Source organism: Ascaphus truei, chromosome 7 (genome assembly GCF_040206685.1).
Source record: "Ascaphus truei isolate aAscTru1 chromosome 7, aAscTru1.hap1, whole genome shotgun sequence".
Taxonomy (NCBI): domain Eukaryota; kingdom Metazoa; phylum Chordata; class Amphibia; order Anura; family Ascaphidae; genus Ascaphus; species Ascaphus truei.
The window spans coordinates 107,984,486-108,005,564 of NC_134489.1; the positions used below are offsets into that span (position 1 = coordinate 107,984,486).

The 21,079-nt window shown below is 52.5% G+C and overlaps 1 protein-coding gene across 31 annotated transcripts in view; it reads right to left on the minus strand.

Moving 5' to 3' along the window:
- Positions 1-21,079, minus strand: part of LOC142499853 (CLIP-associating protein 1-A) — a 209,151-nt gene that overhangs the window by 19,739 nt on the left and 168,333 nt on the right. For all 31 annotated transcript variants that reach the window (XM_075609814.1, XM_075609813.1, XM_075609811.1 and 28 more), the window contains 3 exons: positions 20,495-20,601; positions 3,169-3,319; positions 653-899 (listed from right to left, as the gene is read on the minus strand). In XM_075609814.1, coding sequence (XP_075465929.1) covers positions 653-899; positions 3,169-3,319; positions 20,495-20,601 — 505 coding nt within the window. The remainder of the gene's footprint in view (positions 1-652; positions 900-3,168; positions 3,320-20,494; positions 20,602-21,079) is intronic.

A 21,079-nucleotide genomic window follows, 5' to 3' on the forward strand; every position in this document is an offset into this window, starting at 1 on the left:
GGGGCTCATCTGTGCTGGAGGGGGGGCTCGTTGGTGCTGGAGGGGGGCTCGTCTGTGCTGGAGGGGGGCTCGTCGGTGCTGGAGGGGGGCTCGTCGGTGCTGGAGGGGGGCTCGGCGCTGCTGGAGGGGGGCTCGGCGCTGCTGGAGGGGGGCTCGGCGCTGCTGGAGGGGGGGCTCGTCACTGTTGGAGGGGGGGGCTCGTCACTGCTGGAGGGGGGGCTCGTCGCTGCTGGAGGGGGGCTCGTCGCTGCTGGAGGGGGGGCTCGTCAGTGCTGGAGGTTCTCGTTGCTGCTGGAGGGGGGCTCGTCCCTGCTGGAGGGGGGGCTCGTTGGTGATTAGGGGGGGCTCGTTGGTGATGAGGGGGGGCTCGTCGGTGATGACGCGGGGCTCGTCAGTGCTGGGGGGGGCTCGTCGTTGATGGAAGGGGTGCGTCGGTGATGAGGGGGGGCTCGTCGGTGATGAGGGGGGGCACGTCGGTGATGAGGGGGGGCACGTCTGTGCTGGGGGGGCTCGTCGTTGATGGGGGGGCTCGTCGGTGATGAGGGGGGGCTCGTCGTTGATGGGGGGGCTCGTCGGTGATGAGGGGGGGCTCGTCGGTGATGAGGGGGGCTCGTCGGTGATGAGGGGGGGCTCTTCGGTAGAGGGTACTAACCGTCACGTAGCTGGTCAATGTCATCGTCAAACACTGCCTCCTTGAGAGCCGTCTTATCGTAGCTGTTGATTGAATCCGAGTAGGGGTAGGGGTTGTATTCCCGCCCTCGTGGCCCTGTGAAGGCGCGGGGAGGCTGGGTGTTCAGTAGAGACGTCTTGTTATCCAGCGCCACTCTCCCTCCTTCCACCATGTCAGATCCGCCGCGGAGGTCGGTGGCGGGAGCGGCCAATCCAACCTCCCGGGAGACCTACAGTGAGGAGACACGGAGAAATATACACAGGGACAGTAAGAGAGGGAGGCCCGGGCATGCGAGGGTTAATCCTCAAACATTTCAATCTTATTGAATTTTTAAAATATTACAGGGAATAAGAGAACAATACAACATTTTCTTTTTAAATAAATGGAACTGTTTATGTTCATTTAAAATAGTATTTATTCATGTTTCCTTTTATTGTATCTACTTTTATCTGATTTGGGGATTTGAACATTTCAATACATAAAAAAAAAAAAACCTTAAAAAGTAAAAGGGAGTTAAAAAAAAAAAAAGTCCGAACAATTAAATCACCAATACCCCCCTCACTAATCCTCTCCCCCTCACTAATCCTCTCCCCCTCACTAATTTCTCCCACTTCACCACCCTGATTTCCCCCTCACATCACTAATTCCCCCTACCTCCTTGATTCCACCCCCTCACTAATATATCCCCTTCACTAATCTCACCTCCGATTCCCCCCTCACTAATCTCCTCAACTCCCTGATTTCCCCCCTCCCACCTCCCCCTCACTAATCTCTCCCACCTCCCTGATTTCCCCCCTCACTAATCTCTCCCCCTCACCTCCCTGATTTCCCCTCACCTCCCCGATCCCCCCTCACCTATCTCCCCCCCACCTCCCTGATTTCCCCTCACTAATCTCTACCCCTCACCTCCCCCTCACTAATCTCTCCCCCTCAGCTGTTAAAAATAGAGCGGTTATGCTCAGGGTTCCCCCCAGTTCCAATGTTGTAAATTAGAAGAAAAAAAAAGGAGGTAACAAAATCAAAATGTAAATCATATAAAAATCATTTTGCAGCAAAACCGAGTGAGCAGATTTGGGCCGAGACCCCCAGCTTTTCTGGCCTCAGAGTTACGCATTCGCTGTTTGATCTCAGGCCTCGGGCATGGTCCCGTGCTGAGGCGCGCTGCTGCTCGGCAGTGAGCCCCGGCAGCCGCAATGAGAGCGGCTTTAGGCTGCGTCCAGGGTGAATGAAGCTGGGCGGAGGCGCGCTGAAGCTGAGGGAAAGTGGGTGCTTTCCCTGGCCTTAGACCGCGCGCCGTCCGGGGGCGTGTCGGGGGGGGGGGGAGGGGCTGTGACGTCACGGAGCTTGCGTAAGCGAGCCCCTGCTAAAGCCGCTCTCATTGTGGCTGCAGGGGCTCACTGCCGAGCAGCAGCGCGCCTCAGCACGGGTCAGCACATAAGCGCTGACCATGCCCGAGGCCTTAGCAGGGGCTCGCTTGCAGAAGGGTAAGTCTTAGCAAAATTTTACATTCAAGCGCTCAAGGGAGCGCAGGGCCGGTCACGTGAGTGGTTCGCCCAATGAGGGCGAATCAGTTCTGTGATGTCACAACCCCCCGCCCCGACACGCCCCCGAACCAAGGCCAGGGAAAGCACCCGCTTTCCCTCAGCCTCCGTGCGCCTCCGCACGGCTGCAGTCCTATGGACGCAGCCTCATGGCGCTGGAGAGCCAATGGAAAGAAACCCGCTTCTCTTTTACTTTGAGTGATCTAGTGGACATTGGGGGTTTGCTAAACATTAAGTGAGATACAATGAAAGCCCATACAATGGCGGTGCATTCAAGTGAGCGCCGCAAACATCAGGGCACTGGTTTCATTATTTAACCCCTTCAGTGCTCTAATGATGTATACCATAGGTCATTGCTCGCTTTTTAGGGAGTGTCGGGAGTGGGGAGGGACAGAGAGAGAGAGAGACCCCACCCCATCACATCACATCCGTCCTGGCGGCCAGTACGTAAAACTCATCACATGATGCAGAAGTGTACTGAAAGGGTTAAAAAAAAGAAGCAATAGCTTCTATTCCACTGGTGGGCAACTCCAGTCCTCAAGGGCCACCAACAGGTCAGGTTTTCAGGATATCACTGCTTCAGCACAGGTGATGCAGTCTTTGACCGAGCCACCTGTGCTGAAGCAGGGACATCCTGAAAACCTGACCTTGAGGAATGGCGTTGTCCACCCCTGTTCTAGTCCCTAGAGTAAATGGAAATAGAACAGCGGTCACAGACATTTATATACACTGTTCTCCGGTATAAAAGTACAGGAAGAGTGTACAGAGAATGGAGGGAAAAGGGGAAAAGTGCAAATTGTATTAAGCTGTAAGTAACCGTGCTGATCACAAGGAAGCAACGCAAACGGATAATGCAAGCTGCACCAGTTCAGCGTCACTTCCAGGTCTTCTGGGACAGAACGCCCCTTTTATAGCGTAAAGCTGCACTGTAGTTTGCTGCCACAAGAGTATACTCACAATATCGCCGTCCTTCTTTCCATCCCGCTTAACCGGCTCGTTAAGATCCTCCTGGCTGCGGAAACTGAATTTCTCGATGGCTTCGGTGACGCCGCGGAGTGAGCTATATATTTCATCGGAATTCAGGTTTTCCGTGTCGTAATCCAGCATGCTGCAGGGCGGAAGGCATGCGTGGCGTTTAATGCACGGCTTTAAAAAATGCAGCATGTGCAGGTTACAATGACTCAGCTCGAACGCAAGATCCCTAACAGCGACATATTCGCTGAAATGGAATGATGCAGTACAAGTGCGGGACTGCGGAGGGTTAATAACATGTGCGGGACTGCGGAGGGTTAATAACATGTGCGGGACTGCGGAGGGTTAATAACATGTGCGGGACTGCGGAGGGTTAATAACATGTGCGGGACTGCGGAGGGTTAATAACATGTGCGGGACTGCGGAGGGTTAATAACATGTGCGGGACTGCGGAGGGTTAATAACATGTGCGGGACTGCGGAGGGTTAATAACATGTGCGGGACTGCGGAGGGTTAATAACATGTGCGGGACTGCGGAGGGTTAATAACATGTGCGGGACTGCGGAGGGTTAATAGCATGTGCGGGACTGCGGAGGGATAATAACATGTGCGGGACTGCAAAGGGTTAATAGCATGTGCGGGACTGCGGAGGGTTAATAACATGTGCGGGACTGCGGAGGGTTAATAACATGTGCGGGACTGCGGAGGGTTAATAACATGTGCGGGACTGCGGAGGGTTAATAGCATGTGCGGGACTGCGGAGGGATAATAACATGTGCGGGACTGCAAAGGGTTAATAGCATGTGCGGGACTGCGGAGGGTTAATAACATGTGCGGGACTGCGGAGGGTTAATAACATGTGCGGGACTGCGGAGGGTTAATAACATGTGCGGGACTGCGGAGGGTTAATAGCATGTGCGGGACTGCGGAGGGTTAATAACATGTGCGGGACTGCGGAGGGTTAATAACATGTGCGGGACTGCGGGGGGTTAATAACATGTGCGGGACTGCGGAGGGTTAATAACATGTGCGGGACTGCGGAGGGTTAATAACATGTGCGGGACTGCGGAGGGTTAATAACATGTGCGGGACTGCGGAGGGTTAATAACATGTGCGGGACTGCGGAGGGTTAATAACATGTGCGGGACTGCGGAGGGTTAATAACATGTGCGGGACTGCGGAGGGTTAATAACATGTGCGGGACTGCGGAGGGTTAATAACATGTGCGGGACTGCGGAGGGTTAATAACATGTGCGGGACTGCGGAGGGTTAATAACATGTGCGGGACTGCGGAGGGTTAATAACATGTGCGGGACTGCGGAGGGTTAATAACATGTGTGGGACTGCGGAGGGTTAATAACATGTGCGGGACTGCGGAGGGTTAATAACATGTGCGGGACTGCGGAGGGTTAATAACATGTGTGGGACTGCGGAGGGTTAATAACATGTGCGGGACTGCGGAGGGATAATAACATGTGCGGGACTGCGGAGGGTTAATAACATGTGCGGGACTGCGGAGGGTTAATAACATGTGCGGGACTGCGGAGGGTTAATAACATGTCGGGTACGTGTTCTATCGATTTACAAATCATCATATTGCTAAAAACCTCTAGTTCACTTCAATCACTTCCCTCCCAACATGTAAACATTGAGGACCAAATCCGGGGGAACTAGAATGTCTCTCTTTGTGTAACTCAGGGGCAGACAACTCCAGTCCTCAAGGGCCACCAACAGGTCAGGTTTACAGAATATTCCTGCATCAGCAAGGTGGCTCAATCAGTGTTGATTGAGCCCCCTTTGCTAAAGAGCCACTAGTGCTGTCTTCAACTGAGCCACTGATTGAGCCACCTGTGCTGAAGCAGGGATAACTTGAAAACCTGACTTATTGGTTGCCATTTAGGACTGGAGCTGCCCACCCCTGCTGTAACTTATTTGAGTATGTGCAGAGCCGGATCACTTGCACTATCCTATTCCCAAAGAGTAGAAATCTATGTGTAATAGTTGGCAGTAGAAGGACACGGTGACGTGATTAGTTTCATGTGTAAATAAGGCAGTAGATGAGTTTTTGCCGTTGGTAACAGGCAGAAGTTTGCTTTGCATTTATTGATGGAATTTATATGATTGGGAATACCTTGAAAACACTTCATTTTCATGTGGTTACTGGTATGAAGAAGAGGGGTAATTTGTACATAGTAATCCCTCACTGCTCATCTCCAAACCACCTTCAGGAGCACAAGGGCAGGGGACACAAAAAGGGGGGGTGAAGAAATACTCGGGATAAAAGAGCATGATGTTGTGAACTAGAAAAGATAGATTTCTGTAGGATAGGTTGAGTCGGTCGGAGCGTGAAAGTGCCAAGCAGATGTTTTGGTACATTCAAACCCCCTGCCTTTTCTTTCTCAGGCGGATTAATGCTTTGTGGTTGCATATATACAGTAGCAACTAAGGCCTCGGCCATGTTAACCGCTTGCTGGCGGAAGCGTGCTGAGGCGCGCTCCCGCTCAGCACTGAGCCCCTACAGCCGCAATTAGAGCGGCTTTAGTAGGGGCTCCCCTGCTCTTCCGCGTGCTTGCGGAAGCGCAGGTCTTAGGGGAATCTAAAATTCCCCCGCTTGCCGGCGCGACACGCCGGTCACGTGAGCGGTTCGCCCAATGAGGGCGAACCAGCTTCGTGACGTCACTGGCCCGCCCCCTGAGGGCGCGTGCGGAAAGCAACCGCAAAGCCAGGGAAAGCACCCGCTTTCCCTGAGCCTCAGCGCACCTCAGCGAGCAAGCAGGGAGCATGGACTCAGCCCAAGAGTGACATTCCACCAACATTTGCATCTTTGCATCCAGACATCTGTCTGTACTGGTCACAATATCGATGGCTGCCATTGACTGCACACATTAGGCTGCGCTTATAGTGCCTGTCGACGCGCCATCGCTCCAAAACAAATCAGTTGACTCCGTCGCAAGCGCTTATAGAAATAAGCGCGACCAAATATTTTGTACCCGTGGAATATTAGATTTTTTTTAGAGAGTCGCCACATGTGAGTCTCTAAACCAATCAGAGAGTGCTGCCCGCCCCCTTCGTGACATCACTGGCCTTGTCGCCAGCGACGTCGCTGAAAACCAAATTACAACTTTCGCTAATGGCGACGGGTTATGTCATCGGTCGCGTCGCCAGCACTATAAGCGCGGCCTTAGCTCGCTGGCAAATGACAAAATGTACTCCATCTGCTCCTGCTGAGAGCAGCCCAATGAGTGACCTGGTATCTCCTGCCTGCATGCCGGCCAGGCAACAATGCAAGGAATGAACTGGTGCGCGATAAAAGGATGGTTACAGAGTCTCACCCAAAACCAAGCTCTGAAATAACAGTCATAGAACAAGCTACTGCTACAAGCAGCACCGTGATCACGGAAGGGACAATGGAAATGACAGCTCAGATGCACAGAGACACTGTGCCGGGTACCACATTAACAATCATTAAAGCCACAGCACTAGCTCACATGGACCTGCTGCTTTGGGTCTCTGGAGTGTGGTACTCTCTGCTCACTGATACTTATTTCTATGTTGTGTTTGTTACTATGCTCCTTTCTTCCTCTAGGACAGGGAGCAGCGTACGTGGCGACTACCGCTTGAGCCTCAAATTCACAATCATTTCAATGAGCGAGAGTGTGTGGCAGAAATAGTAACACCTTCCCCGTTTCAGAACGTGGACGCCGGTCACCGTGCCAGGGAGGTACAAAGGACAGGGAGACGGGAGCTGGCACTGTCGCTTTAACCAATGGAAAGATGGCTTTCCTTTCAAAGGCAGCAACGCAAAGTAACATCATGCAAGAAACGCGAGAGGCACAGCGTGGAACCAGCGGCATTCGGTAACACTACAGCAGCGGCGGCCAACTCCAGTCCTCAAGGGTCACCAACAGGTCCGGTTTTCAGGATATCCCTGCTTCAGCACAGGTGGTCAATTAGTCTCTGCTTCAGCACAGGTGGCTCAATCAGTGGCTCAGTCAACAACTGCACTACCTGTGCTGAAGCAGGGATATCCTGAAAACCTGACCTGTTGGTAGCCCTTGAGGACTGGAGTCGGCCACCCCTGTGCTACCGGGTGTCACAATATTATTTCTTATCACAATGTGCCAAGCTCAACAGCAGAAATGCGTTTAACACCCAGATCAGTTAGTAGGAATTAGCGATTGCAACATCAGAATAGGAATCTAGGCTAGACCTGGATATATTTGTTTAAATGATGTGATGTTGCTCTAACTCAATGACATTTCTAAGGAGAGTAGGACAATGTCCCCACGTTAACCCCGGGAGGTAACACTAAGAAGAAAACGTGTTTGCGATGACCCCCATGCCACCCCATTCCTGCATGAAAACAACTTTAATCAGAAGGGACCTTTAACCGTTCCTGTACAAGAAGCACCAGGAACACGAGGCTTTGAAAATAGAGGTTTGCCAATGTGCGAATGTGTGAATGTTTACTTTCAGGGGGCCACAACGAAAGATGAATGGAATAATTAGACTGTAAGCTCCTCGGAGCAGGGAATCCTCTTCCGAAATGTTACTTTTATGACTAAAGCACTTATTCCCATGATCTGCTATTTGTATTATTTATATGATTGTCACGTGTATTACTTATGTGAAGCGCTATGCACATTAATGGCGCTATATACAGACATACATACATAATGGTTCTCAACTCCAGTCCTCAACCCCTCAACCCCCCCACCACCAGGTCAGGTTTGCAAGATATCCCTGCTTCAGCACAGGTGGCTCAATCAGTTCCTGCTTCAGCACAGGTGGCTCAGTCTTAATCAGTAGCTTGAGGACTGGCGCTGGGAACCCCCCATAATATTCACTGGAATAAAACCAGCGGGTGGTATTTTTAACAGGCCCTTTGCCTCACACCTCCAGAGAAGCCTCATTGTGGAAAATGATTATTCGTTTTTTTACAGGTCGCACTAATCAAAGACGGGCGTTTGTTACACTATAAACCGGTATTAGTTGGAAGATATCGGGTTTTCACGGAGAACTATCGGATTAGCAAATTATGGCTGTTAAACTCATCTTAAATGAGCAATCCATGAAATATCGTATGTGTGTGTTAAAATAAACCAGTTCTGTAGTATTAGATAATACTTACTACATTTTTTTGTTTAAATCCACTATTAATGCCATTTTTATTCGTTTTAAATACTGAGTATACTTTGATTTCTGGAACGCAACCCCTCACTTCCTGGCTACGGAAGGTTCCAATGGACAAAAAACACCAACTCTATCATAGAGCCTGAGGAATCTTGCTAGACAAGCGAAACGCGTTGCTCGTTTTTTCTGTAGCCTGTTGGTGTTTTTTGTCCATTGGAGGCTTCCGTAGCCAGGAAGTGAGGGGTTGCGTTCCAGACGCCATCTTGTGGTTGTGTTCCAACGCTCCGACGTGCTGCAGATGCCGGAGAGAAGGAGCTGCAATCAAGGAGAGCACCCACACTGACTGTCTTCACCTGCCGATCGTACTGTATGTGTTTTAATATTTTTTATACCATTAAATCATCACTTATTTTATTTGGACTGTCCATCTACTTTGGTGGGATCTGCGGAGATCTGTGGGATCTGCGGAGATCTGTGGGATCTGCGGAGCTATTGGAGCTATTGCACAAAAGTTGCTGCACGAATAACGAAGAGTTTACCATCTCTCCTCAAGTAAAACCCCTATGGGTTTTAACTCACACTGGCCCGTGTGAGTATTCTTTATTATATACATATTTTCACTCACTATCCCCAGGGAGATTATTTAATACCCTCTCACTAGTTCTCATCAGTATATTTACTGACTCCTATCTCTGATTCCTCTCTTTTACTTCGGGGGCAATTGAATATCCTGAGGAACCGTGTGCTCACTAGCAACTAAGGGGAAAGCAATCCCTCCAGCCAATTAGGCGAGGGAAGCCCATGACCAGGGGGCAAGCCCCCCTCCCCCTCTCCTCGCTGGGACCTCGTCGTGGCCCCCCCCCCCTCCCTGGGGGGGGGGGGGGGGGCAGGCCCAGGGCATTACAAAAGAGGCAGCCGGGAGCTGAATCTTCCATTCTGCTCCCGGTCTGTTATTGATTTAATTGTTTGGGGATCCCCCGTGCCACGTGGCTCTCCCTCCATCAGCCTTGGTAGCTGGCCCGCTCGGCGGGCGGGGAGGGGGGGGCCTCCGGGGAACGGGGGGGGATCCCATTGCCGGCATATTATTGACTTATTTGTTTGGGGATTCCCTGGCCACGTGGCTCTCCCTCCATCAGCCTTGGTAGCTGGCCCGCTCGGCGGGCGGGGAGGGGGGGGCCAGAGGGAGGAGGAGAGGCACAGCGCGACAAACCCCACGGTTTGGACGGGGTGACATAGTGTATATAGTGGGTATACTGCACTCGTAGTTGCGTTCTGTACGATAGGGTGTGTGTAGGTGCTGCACTCGCCGTTACAATGTGCGGTAACTGGGTTACACGGTGTGCATTGTGTACATACCGCATTCAAGGTTACGTGCTGTATGTGGATTATAAGGCGTATATATGCTGCATTTAAGTGTTGTAATGTGCTGTAATTGGGTTACATGGCGTGCAAAGCGTATATGCCGCATTCAAGGTTAAGGGCTGTATGGGGATTATAAGGTGTATATATTCTGCATTCAGTGTTGTAATGTGCGGTAATGGGGTTACATGGCGTGCATAGTGTATATACCACATTTAGGGTTAAGTGCTGTGCGGGGATTATGAAACGTATATATGCTGCATTCAGTGTTATAATGTGCTGTAATGGGGTTACATGGCGTACATAGGGTATATAGTGCATTCAGGTTAAGTGCGGTATGTGGAGTATAAAGTGTGCATATGCGGCATTCATGGTTATAAGGTGTTGTAATTGAGGTGCATGGTTTATATAGAGTATATACTGCATTCACGGTTACGTGCGGCATGTGGAGCATAAGGTGGATTCATGCGGCATTCAGCGTAGTAATGTGCGGTAATGGGATTACATGGCGTACATAGTGTATATACTGCATTCAGGGAGGTGCTGCGTGTGGATTAAAAAGTGTATATATGCTGCATTCAGTGTTATAAGGTCGTTTATAGAGGATATACGGCATTCACGGTTACGGCGGTATTTGGATTATAAAGTGTATATATGCTGCGGTATTTGGATGATAAGGTGGGTGTATAGATGCTGCATTCAGTGTTATAACGTGCTTTAAGCGGGTTACATGGCGGGTATAGCGATTATACTGCATTCAAGGGTACGCGCCGTATTTGATTATAACGGATATATATGCTGCAGTCAGGATTATAATGTGCGGTATTTGGGTGACAGGGGTGTATACGGTACCGCAGGCGTGGTGGCGTGCCGTATTTGGATTATATGGCATACACTGTGATCACGGTTACGTGCTGGGTTCTGAATATAATGTGTATAGACCACATGCGCGGTTACATGATGGGCTTGGATTATATGGCGTATATGCTGCATGCCGGGCTTCGCGCCATTGCGTGGAGCATAGGGGTGTGTATATACTGCCTTTGCGGGTCAGGTGCTGTATGGGTTCAGCGTTACATGCTACATTCAGGACGACGTGGGGTATACGGTGCGTTATGCTGCAGGCAGAGGTATGACGCTTGTAGGGGGTTAATCTCACTTCCCGTTCAGCGCAGGCCCTGGTTGGGCGTGGGTAATCCCACTTCCTGTTCATCACAGGGCCAGGGAGGATGTGGGTAACCCCACTTTATTTTGCATGCGATAAAGGGGCGGTTGCAAATAGCAGGCCTAACGCCCCTTCGGTTAGCAGGAGGTCCCACGTATCGATGATAACATATCAATTCATGTTTCTTTCAGTCAGTTTCGGTACCTCGTGCGAGTAGCAATTCAGTTTTCATCCGGATCGGTTCCGCCTCCGTCGACTCTCGATACTTCCCATACTCACAGAAAACCCAGTAGACGGAACACATAGTTAAATCACGCAAATTGAAATCACACGCCCACGACACTTAGCACATCAAGCAGAATGTCCTTTGTAGACAAAATCATACAACTGCAGGCTGACGTGCGAAGCAAGGAAGAAGGCTGGTTCCAGAGGCAGCTGTTGATGCTCATGCACGGAGCGGGTGATGGCCAAGGCCATGCGAGCGGACAAGGCCATATGAGCGGACAAGGTCAGGCTGGCGGGCAGGAGTTGTGGAGCGGACAAGGTCAACACGGTCCCGCATGCGAGGACGCGTGGCCCTCATCAAGTGATGAGGGCGCCCCCAGCCAGGTGGTGCGCCATGCGGCAGGACAAGGAAACGGAAGGGACACGCCGCAATGGCAGGGCGTAAGTCCGCAAGCAGGGCGGCGACCCAGGTCATCGGTGCCAGGGGGCATGTCAACACGGAGGTTTAGGAGACCATCGCCGGTCACGGACAAGCCAGCAGGCAGGTGTCCCCATTCTCTCATTTCAGGCACCAGGGAACCAGCGGCCGGCACAGGGTCGGCTCAGCAGCAGGCGGCTGAGGCGCGGGCACCATCACCATGCAGGGTGGGAGATGGGGCGCCGACAGCACGTGGTCACAAGGGGAGACTCGATAACAGAGACCGGGAGGAAGAAGCAGCCAGCGCGGTTCCCGATAGGCGGCCAACAACGCCACCCGGGTCAACCCTCAGCCTGGTGAAAAAGCGGTCAAAAAAAGGTAAACGGCCAGCGAAAACTGACAAAGGGGTAGCCAGCGGGAGTCCCCCGCACAAGAGACTAGCGGTTTGCACTCCCCCTCAAGCGATAGTGGGCGAGTCTCCCCGGGGTACTGGTGCGCAGCTCATGGAGGCAGCGTTGTTGGGCATAAGGCAAGCCATATCCCCGCTAGTGGCGCACCTTGACGCTGGGCCAGAGGTGTCAACGAGCGCAGGGGGTCACATTGGGGTGACGACACCCGCACCGGCAGAGTCACCAGCGGTAGTGACACCAGCGATAAGCGCAGTGCCGGTTCTAGCAACGCTAATCGCACCAGCAGCGGCGATAGCTCCAGCTATAGCGGCAGTCGTAGCGCCAGCATTGGGGGCGGCGCCAGCGGTAGCGACACCTATAGTTCCAGCAGCGGCAATGGCCGCAGTTCCCCCGCAACCGGTTAACAACACACCTCTAGGGGCCGGAATCACCAGCCCCCACGCTCACCCTCCCTCAGGCGGCACCCGCCTCAGAGGAGCTAGCCAAGCTAGCCAAGGATGAGAGGATGCCCGATGCGGCATATAAGGTCTCTTGTATATCTAGACCTAGCTCAGTGGGCTTGCACTTGCTAAAAGAGGTAAAGGACAAGATATGGGCCGGGGAGTACGTAGATATATTATCTTTACTACCAGGCTACAGGGAGGCGTTGGCCGCATCCTCAAAGACGGGGGAAGCGAAGAAGGTGGATGTGGAAAAGAGGCTTTTCCCGCACACCTTTCGCAATTGGTCGAACGCATTTGTTATCCTGGCTGGAGTAATTGGGGAGAAGGATCCCCAGGCGTGCGCATCGCTCTTTACGTATCACGACATGATCGAGGAAGCACACCACACGTACGGGGGAACGGGTTGGTGGACATATGACCAGTGCTTTAGGCAATCAATGAAGGCCCAGGAGGAGGTGATACCATGGAACGTCAAGGACGTCAACCTGTACCTGCAGTTTGTGTCCGGGGGTGGGGCAGATTCCTTTCGAGGGAGCGGCACCGGAGGTAGGGGGACATGGCGGAATAACGTGCCAGGGACTAGCCAGTCGCTGCGCACCAACTCGGGCGTCTGTTGGCCGTTTAACCAGTCCAACTGCACGTACGACAACTGCCGTTTCCAACACATCTGCTCCTTTTGCGGCGGCCGCCACGCCCAGGCAAAGTGTTTTAAGAAGGGCGGTCGCAGGGGGAGGGGCGCAGGGCGGACGTTTGGACGCGAGGGCAGCGACACCAATAATCGTCGCCAATTTAGCACCGTGGCTAGCAAGGTATCCCAATAGGGAAGCGGCCCAGCTACTCTTAGCTGGGTTTAAGGAGGGGTTTAGGATCCCGTTTGAATATCAAGCGGGATCAGGGTTTAGCCGGAACTTGAAATCGGTCAGGACACACGGTGACGTAGCTAGGAAAAAGGTCTGGAAGGAAGTCGAATTGGGGAGGATGGCTGGCCCCTTCGAGTCCCCTCCCTTGCCTAATCTCAGGATTTCCCCATTGGGAGTGGTCCCCAAGAAAGAGGCCGGGGAGTATAGGTTGATACAACACCTATCCTACCCCGAGGGGTCGTCGGTAAACGACGGCATTGACAGGGAGTTGTGTTCAGTGTCTTACGCGAACTTCGATCAAGCCGCAGTGCTGGTGGAAAGGATGGGAGCAGGGGCTCTATTGTCAAAAGCTGACATCAAATCGGCCTTCAGACTCTTGCCAGTCCACCCCGAGTGCTTTCATTTGCTAGGTTGCATGCTCGAAGGTCAGTACTACATAGACTTATGCTTACCGATGGGATGTGCGCTTTCTTGTTTTTATTTTGAGACATTTAGCACCTTCCTAGAATGGGTGGCCCGGAAGAGGGTGCAGGCAGCGGGGATCATGCACTACTTGGACGACTTCCTTTTTGTGGGCCCCAGGGGTTCGGACTTATGCGCTAGGTGGCTGTTCGAATTTTCAGCCCTGGCGCGCGAGTTCGGGGTTCCTTTGGCCGACGAGAAGACAGTGCGGCCAACAACCACTCTTACCTTTTTGGGTATAGAAATTGACTCCGAGGCGATGGAGTACAGGCTCCCTCCGGAGAAGCTGGTCACCCTAAGCAAGCTTCTCCGCGAGTTCATAGCTCTCAAGAAAACATCTTTGAGGCACTTCCAGGCGCTGCTAGGCCACTTAGTATTTGCGGCGCGCGTAATGCCGGCCGGGAGGGTTTTCACCAGGCGCCTCTCTGCAGCAACGGTCGGGGCGAGACGACCCAACCACTTCATCCGCATCACCGCCGAAATCCGAAAGGACTTGACGGTATGGCTGCGTTTTTTAAAGGACTATAACGGCAGAACCTTGTGGCGAGGTCCCCCATCTAACAACACAGAGTTGCAGCTGTTTACAGACGCCTCAGGGTCAGTCGGTTTTGGGGCCTACTTCGGTGGGGCATGGTGCGCGGAGCGGTGGCCTCCCCACTGGCGGGGGACGCCGCTAATCAAGAACTTGGCGTTCCTGGAACTATTTCCCTTGCTCGTCGCAGTGCGCCTGTGGGGTCACTTATTCGCGAATAAGCAAGTAATTTTTTGGTCAGACAACATGGGGGTAGTGGAAGCCGTGAACAATTTCGGCTCACGCTCCCCGCCGGTTCTGTCCCTTCTGCGCTGTTTCGTACTGGCATGCTTGCAATTGAACATTGCGTTCAAGGCTCGACATGTCCCGGGGGTGGAGAATAACATTGCTGATGCCTTATCCCGGTTACAGATGGCGTTGTTTCGGAGATTGGCCCCCGAGGCGGACCTAACCGGCAGTCCATGCCCTGCAGACCTTTGGGTGCTGGCAACGACTCAGTAACCTCGTTGGTACAATCATCGCTGGCTCCGGGTACGTGGCGGGCCTATTCGGCGGCGTGGCGCGATTATCAAAGTCTGGCAGGGGAATTGGGCCTCGACGTATTGGGAGTCGGGACCCTGCTATCATTTGTCCTAAGCTTAAGGGGAAGGGGTTTAGCGGGAGGATCCATAGGTAAAAAAGTGACAGGAGTCTCCTTCTTTTTGCAGCTAGAGGGCAAGGGGGACCCAACGAAGGCATTTATCGTCAAAAGGGTCCTAGCGGGGTTAACAAAGGGGACGACGACAAATGACAGCAGAAGGCCAGTAACACCAGCGATATTAGAAGGTTTAATGCAGGCCACAGACAGAGTGTGCCTATCGGGGTTCGAGGCAAAACTTTTCCGGCTGGCGTTTGCATTGGCTTTCTTCGCAGCGTTGCGAGCCGGGGAGCTGGTGTGCGCGTCGCGCAAGGGCGAGGGAGGGATGCAGTTTGAGGACATAGTCTTAGGGGAAGGGTGGGTCAAACTACACTTAAGAAGGTCAAAAACAGACCAGCGGGGAAGGGGAGCGTGGATATCTTTGCTAGGGCTACCAGGGACCAAATTTTGCCCAGTGAGCACGCTCAGGGAATACTTGGCATGCAGGCCAGACGGGAAGGGTCCCCTGCTCCTTCACGCGGACGGGGTACCGGTATCTAGATTCCAGTACCTGCGGGTTTTCCGCATGTGCCTAAAACACCAGGGCCTCGACGAGGCACAATTCGGGACGCATTCGTTCCGGATTGGGGCGGCAACGGAGGCATCACGCGCAGGGCTGTCAATAGCTGCGATACAAAAGATAGGGCGATGGAAGTCTAACAGATACCGGTCCTATATCAGGCCCGCATTATCTGGCGTATAGCGTGCTAGGTTAAACCCCCCCCATCCTCTTTATGCCTTCACAGACGCCGTACCCACTTGGATAATCGGGGACTCGCTTATACACTGGGCAGAGAAGCGGGCTGTCAAACGCCCATGCGGGGCTAACCTCGGGTTGCGAACGGAGGAGGCAAATGTGGTATGGGGGGGAGGCAGGGGGCTGCGGTGGGCTCAGTTGCTCCCGCGGCTAATGGTGACGGGTAGGGATAGGAGGGCGCCGCAGATCTTGCTCCTCCACGTCGGGGGCAACGACCTGGCCGCTCGACGCTACTTCGAGCTGGTCAACTCAATAAAACACGACCTGGCCCTCATACTCGCCAATTGGCCAGGTGTACAGATAGTCTGGTCGGACATATTGTGCAGGGGAATGTGGAGGGGCGCAAGGGCTCCGGGCGCCATCGACCGAGCACGGGTCAAACTGAACAAGATGGTGGGAAAGTTTGTGACACAGTGTGGGGGATGGCAGATCACCCATCCCGAGTTCGACTACAAGTCAACCGGTCTGTTCCGGGCCGACGGCACACACTTATCCGAGATAGGGGCGGACTTGTTCAATAACGATTTGCAGGAGGGGCTGGAGAGGGTCCTTGCGGGGTTGGCGGCACGGTCTAATTTAAGGAGGGTTAAATAGAGCCGTGTGTGGCGGCAGTTCGGGGGTAAGTGCTTGTCCTTGCCAGATGGGCTCGGGGCGGGCGTCGCCCGGGGGTAGGAGCGATTGGGCGGGGTCAAGCTAACGTGACACCCGGGAACCCACTCGCGACAACGGCCGGCTCTTTAGGGGTCGGCCGGGTACGGGGGCAGCAGGCCAAAGCCTGGCTGACCCCCTGACCCCACTCTGGCTTGGACTAGCGCTTACTCCAGTATTATGATTGTTAATAAACAAAGCCGCGGCCTTTTATACCTCCAAACTGAGTCTGTCATTACTCGTCTGTTATACGTGGGTACCGGTTTCCAAGTGGGAGGGGGAGGGGGTCCCTCGCAGCCTCCCTGGTCAAGCAATCCCTCCAGCCAATTAGGCGAGGGAAGCCCATGACCAGGGGGCAAGCCCCCCTCCCCCTCTCCTCGCTGGGACCTCTGGGCCGTCGTCGTGGCCCCCCCCCCCTTCCTGGGGGGGGTGGGGGGAGGGGGCAGGCCCAGGGCATTACAAAAGAGGCAGCCGGGAGCTGAATCTTCCATTCTGCTCCCGGTCTGCTACGAAGTTCCCACCCACCCACCCCATTAGCAAGAAAGTCGGGGGCATACGCTTGCCCCCGGCCACTCTGTGGAGTAGTTACAATTCCCTTGGTTGATAAGCTGTCTGTACTACCTGTAAGCTGTAACATGTACCATCATATTTTACAGGGCAGAGTCCGAGGACCTCCCGAAAAACAAAGGACTGAAGTTCCTTCAGGAGGCTCCAGTTGGTCGTTTTGCCACTGTCGCGGCGGCAGTTCGGGGGTAAGTGCTTGTCCTTGCCAGATGGGCTCGGGGCGGGCGTCGCCCGGGGGTAGGAGCGATTGGGCGGGGTCAAGCTAACGTGACACCCGGGAACCCACTCGCGACAACGGCCGGCTCTTTAGGGGTCGGCCGGGTACGGGGGCAGCAGGCCAAAGCCTGGCTGACCCCCTGACCCCACTCTGGCTTGGACTAGCGCTTACTCCAGTATTATGATTGTTAATAAACAAAGCCGTGGCCTTTTATACCTCCAAACTGAGTCTGTCATTACTCGTCTGTTATACGTGGGTACCGGTTTCCAAGTGGGAGGGGGAGGGGGTCCCTCGCAGCCTCCCTGGTCAGGCGTGTGACTCCGAGAAAGGACTTTCTGCAGAGTTTAACCCCGAGAGGCATTTGCTCACACAGGCCCGTGTGAGTACTTGGAGTCATTTATTTATTCCATTTCACCATCTCGGAGTAATTGACTTATTCCGCTTTATTATTATTGACTAATTGACTAATTGATTATTGTTGTTTTTTTGCCGATCTGCGCTCCCCTTGTTTCTCTGTTTTTTGTTTCTGTTGTGGGAGAATAAGGATATCTCCCAGGAAGGGTCCGAGCAGCAGACGGGGAATCCCTAGGTGTGTATTTCCACGAGGAAGGAGGCACAAGGGTTCCCTTGATTGGTAATATCTCTTTCCATTTCCACCCACTGCATTAGGCTAAGGCCCCCGTGCCTCCGCTGCACACGCGCCCGCGAGGCTGGCGGTGCGTGCAGCCGAATTCCCCGGTCTGCAGTGAGCTGCAGGAAGAGAGAACGGGGGGGGGGATTTATGTGTGTGTGTGCCGGGGGAGTGACGGGGGCGCGGCCATGACGTTACCCGGCAGGTTTGCCCTCATTGGCTGAACCGCCGGGGGGCGTGGCCTAGCGCTCCGTCGCGAGTCCTGCTTTCAATTGTATTGAGAGCAGGAGAAACTCTCACCACAGCGCTGCGCCCCCCCCCTCGCAGAGGGCCCGGCGCCATTGAGGGGAGGGCTCTCGTCCCTGCAGTGTCCGCCACAGCGGGCGCTGCAGTAGCATGCGGGGACTCAGCCTTAGAGGTGATCAGTTTATTCTAGAGAGCGCCCGGCTACCTTCTGCGCACCTTCTCAGATACAGGTTTAAGAAATTAGACTTCTGCAGAAAGCCTCACATTTAAAGTAAAATGCTTGACAATGATGTTCCAGAGGCGCACGTGCAGACACACGCCAGCACCATATCTCCTCCGGGGGGCCCAGGGGTACAAGTGATAGTACTATTCCATCACAGGAGGGGCAAAGGAAGGTGATCTTCCCCCCGCTGAAACAGAACCCACAAGGTGGAGGATTCGCGGCAGGAAATGTAATGACTACTCCACTCATTGTTACGATCATGATTGTCTCAGTCAATATTTAATTAAGGAAAAATAAAATGCTCGTACAAGATGTGCTCAGTGAGCCAACGTATTTCTTTTAAGGTATTTGTTAGTTTAATACAACTACAAGGAAAACGTCCTAAACATATTGCAATGTATATATATAATTTTTTTGGTAAGCGTTATATTTGTGCATTTCTAATGTGATTTTGAGGTATCAAACATGTCCCCTGTTGCCATTAGTTAAAACGGTGACTGCACAGAAATACCCTCCCGCTTTACCACAGATAAGTACCCTCAGGAGGCACATTGTGAGCCCAAACCAATAACTCTACACACCTCCAAGAGACACATATTTTGAACATGTAAATAAAGATACAAATATGAAGTCTGCAGAATTTGTGCCAAGAACATGTTCTCTTTGCATCCAGCTTTACGTGTCTTTCCAGATTTCTAACACCATGTCCTGGTCAGTGCGTAACAGATGTGACAGGTTTCCCGTCACAGGTAACACAGCTAATCACATGCTGGAGTAGCCGATTAGAAGCCCAGTATAATAATACTGAGAACAATGGGAAGTGGTAGACTTGCAACATAGTCATACCTTTATAACCTAGGGTGGTAACGGCCAGCCGTAAACACACCTGTGCATACCGAGAGTTTACAAGAATAAAGTGAGACAGCCAAAGGAAACCTAAAGAATAAAGTTATAGTGATATCCATCTTTCCAAGATGAGCAACAGAGATCCGCTCTTACCCAAATATACAGCAGGTCACAGGATTCTACAGGTTATACTCCTCTTCAATTATCTATCCTAACAATCAGACGCTCATTTTGGGTTCATCCCAAAAAGAACAGCCTGGAATACAGAGCTCATTATTACCAAGCTTGAAAGGCAAAGAAGGATGGGGGGCCGTGCTGGTCCTTTCTAGTAACACAGGAGGGAGAGGGACGAGCGGGTGTGATACCTTTTTTTGGACCAACACGTAGTGGATCTGTTACAAGCTTTCCAACCTCTCAGGGTCCTTCATCGGGTAACGCTGACCGAGAGGTGGGAAAGCTTGTAACGTATCAACTACTTGTTGGTCCAATAAAAGGCATTATATCCCTTACTCCCTCTCCCTCCTTTGTTACTACAAGCTTGACTATAGCCTTTTAACGGTCTGTAATCTCTCATTTATAACTGGGCAGCTGAACTTATTGTTGGAATTCCTAATGAATTGCTGCTACTTACACCAATAAGTCACGGACAATGCCCTTTATATTTCTTCAAGCATCAACAATAAAGCTGGAAACAACAAAGAGAAAAAAAACGGAGAACTACTCAACAATAAAGCCGCTACAGAGAAGGAGTTGGATCTTCATTCTATGAAGAGGGCAGGCTCGGTTAAAGTTAGTCTAAGAATGTGTTGTATTAGGGAATTGGGAATCACAGTAACATGTGATGGATTGTCTGTCATACCACGCGTCAGAGGATTAAGCGCCTTGGGCTTGCCTTGCGAGAGTTAGCCAGGCGAAATATTTTCTAACCACATATTTGAACCCTTACAATGCCAAAACAATTGCGGAAACAAGTGTTTCTAGTTCCTCGGACAGTGGTATTTGTGTCCTCAGCAATTTATAGCTGCGGATCCCTTATATCTGTACCTAATACCCGTTACCCCTTCTGAACATTTCACTAACACACATGGGCACCCACAATGATATATACAGCTTTCCACATGCTCACTCACTCATGTAGCAAAGACGCCCGTAGATCTGAATATGAGTGGGGTACAGAAACACATTACCCCGACACCTCAAGGTGCTGCAGGTGAAGGTGCAGATTATACTTGGGTGGTGTTAAATAAATCTGCCATATGGTTTCACTGCTCCCAGTGAATTAAACCCCTTTCTAAAGAGGGAACCATCTTCATTAGCAATCATTTTGTTTTTTAATCTATGAACGCCAAAATGGCCAGTAGGGCCTTTTACTAACCCAAACGGTTAACCCCTTCACCGCCGCAGAAACACTGGAGGTGAAAGCCCTTCACAGACTGCAGCAAGGCCTGGAGCACATGGCTCTCTTGTAAAGGGGTTTTCATATGAAGCTGTGTTACCTGGGAGACAGGCCGCCGTGGGAACAGTTGGTGGGTGATGTTAAAGGACTGGGTCGGCTGCTGGAGTGTCGGGAAGGAGTACGGCCGATGGTATTGCTCGGAGACCCCTACAACCAGATACATGAAAAAGTCAAATGTACGCATCCACATCACTGGATCCTCGGCCTCACCTATGTGTGGGGTGTGGGGTGTAGGAGGTGGTGTGTGGTGTGGGATGTGGTGTGTGGGATGTGGGATGTGATGTGTGGGATGTGGTGTGGTGTGTGGGATGTGGTGTGTGGGATGTGGTGTGTGGGATGTGGTGTGTGGGATGTGGTGTGTGGGATGTGGGATGTGGTGTGTGGGATGTGGTGTGGTGTGTGGGATGTGGTGTGTGGGATGTGGTGCGTGGGATGTGGTGCGTGGGATGTGGTGCGTGGGATGTGGTGCGTGGGATGTGGTGTGTGGGATGTGGTGCGTGGGATGTGGTGCGTGGGATGTGGTGCGTGGGATGTGGTGCGTGGGATGTGGTGCGTGGTGTGTGGGATGTGGTGCGTGGTGGATGTGGGATGTGGTGCGTGGTGGATGTGGGATGTGGTGTGTGGT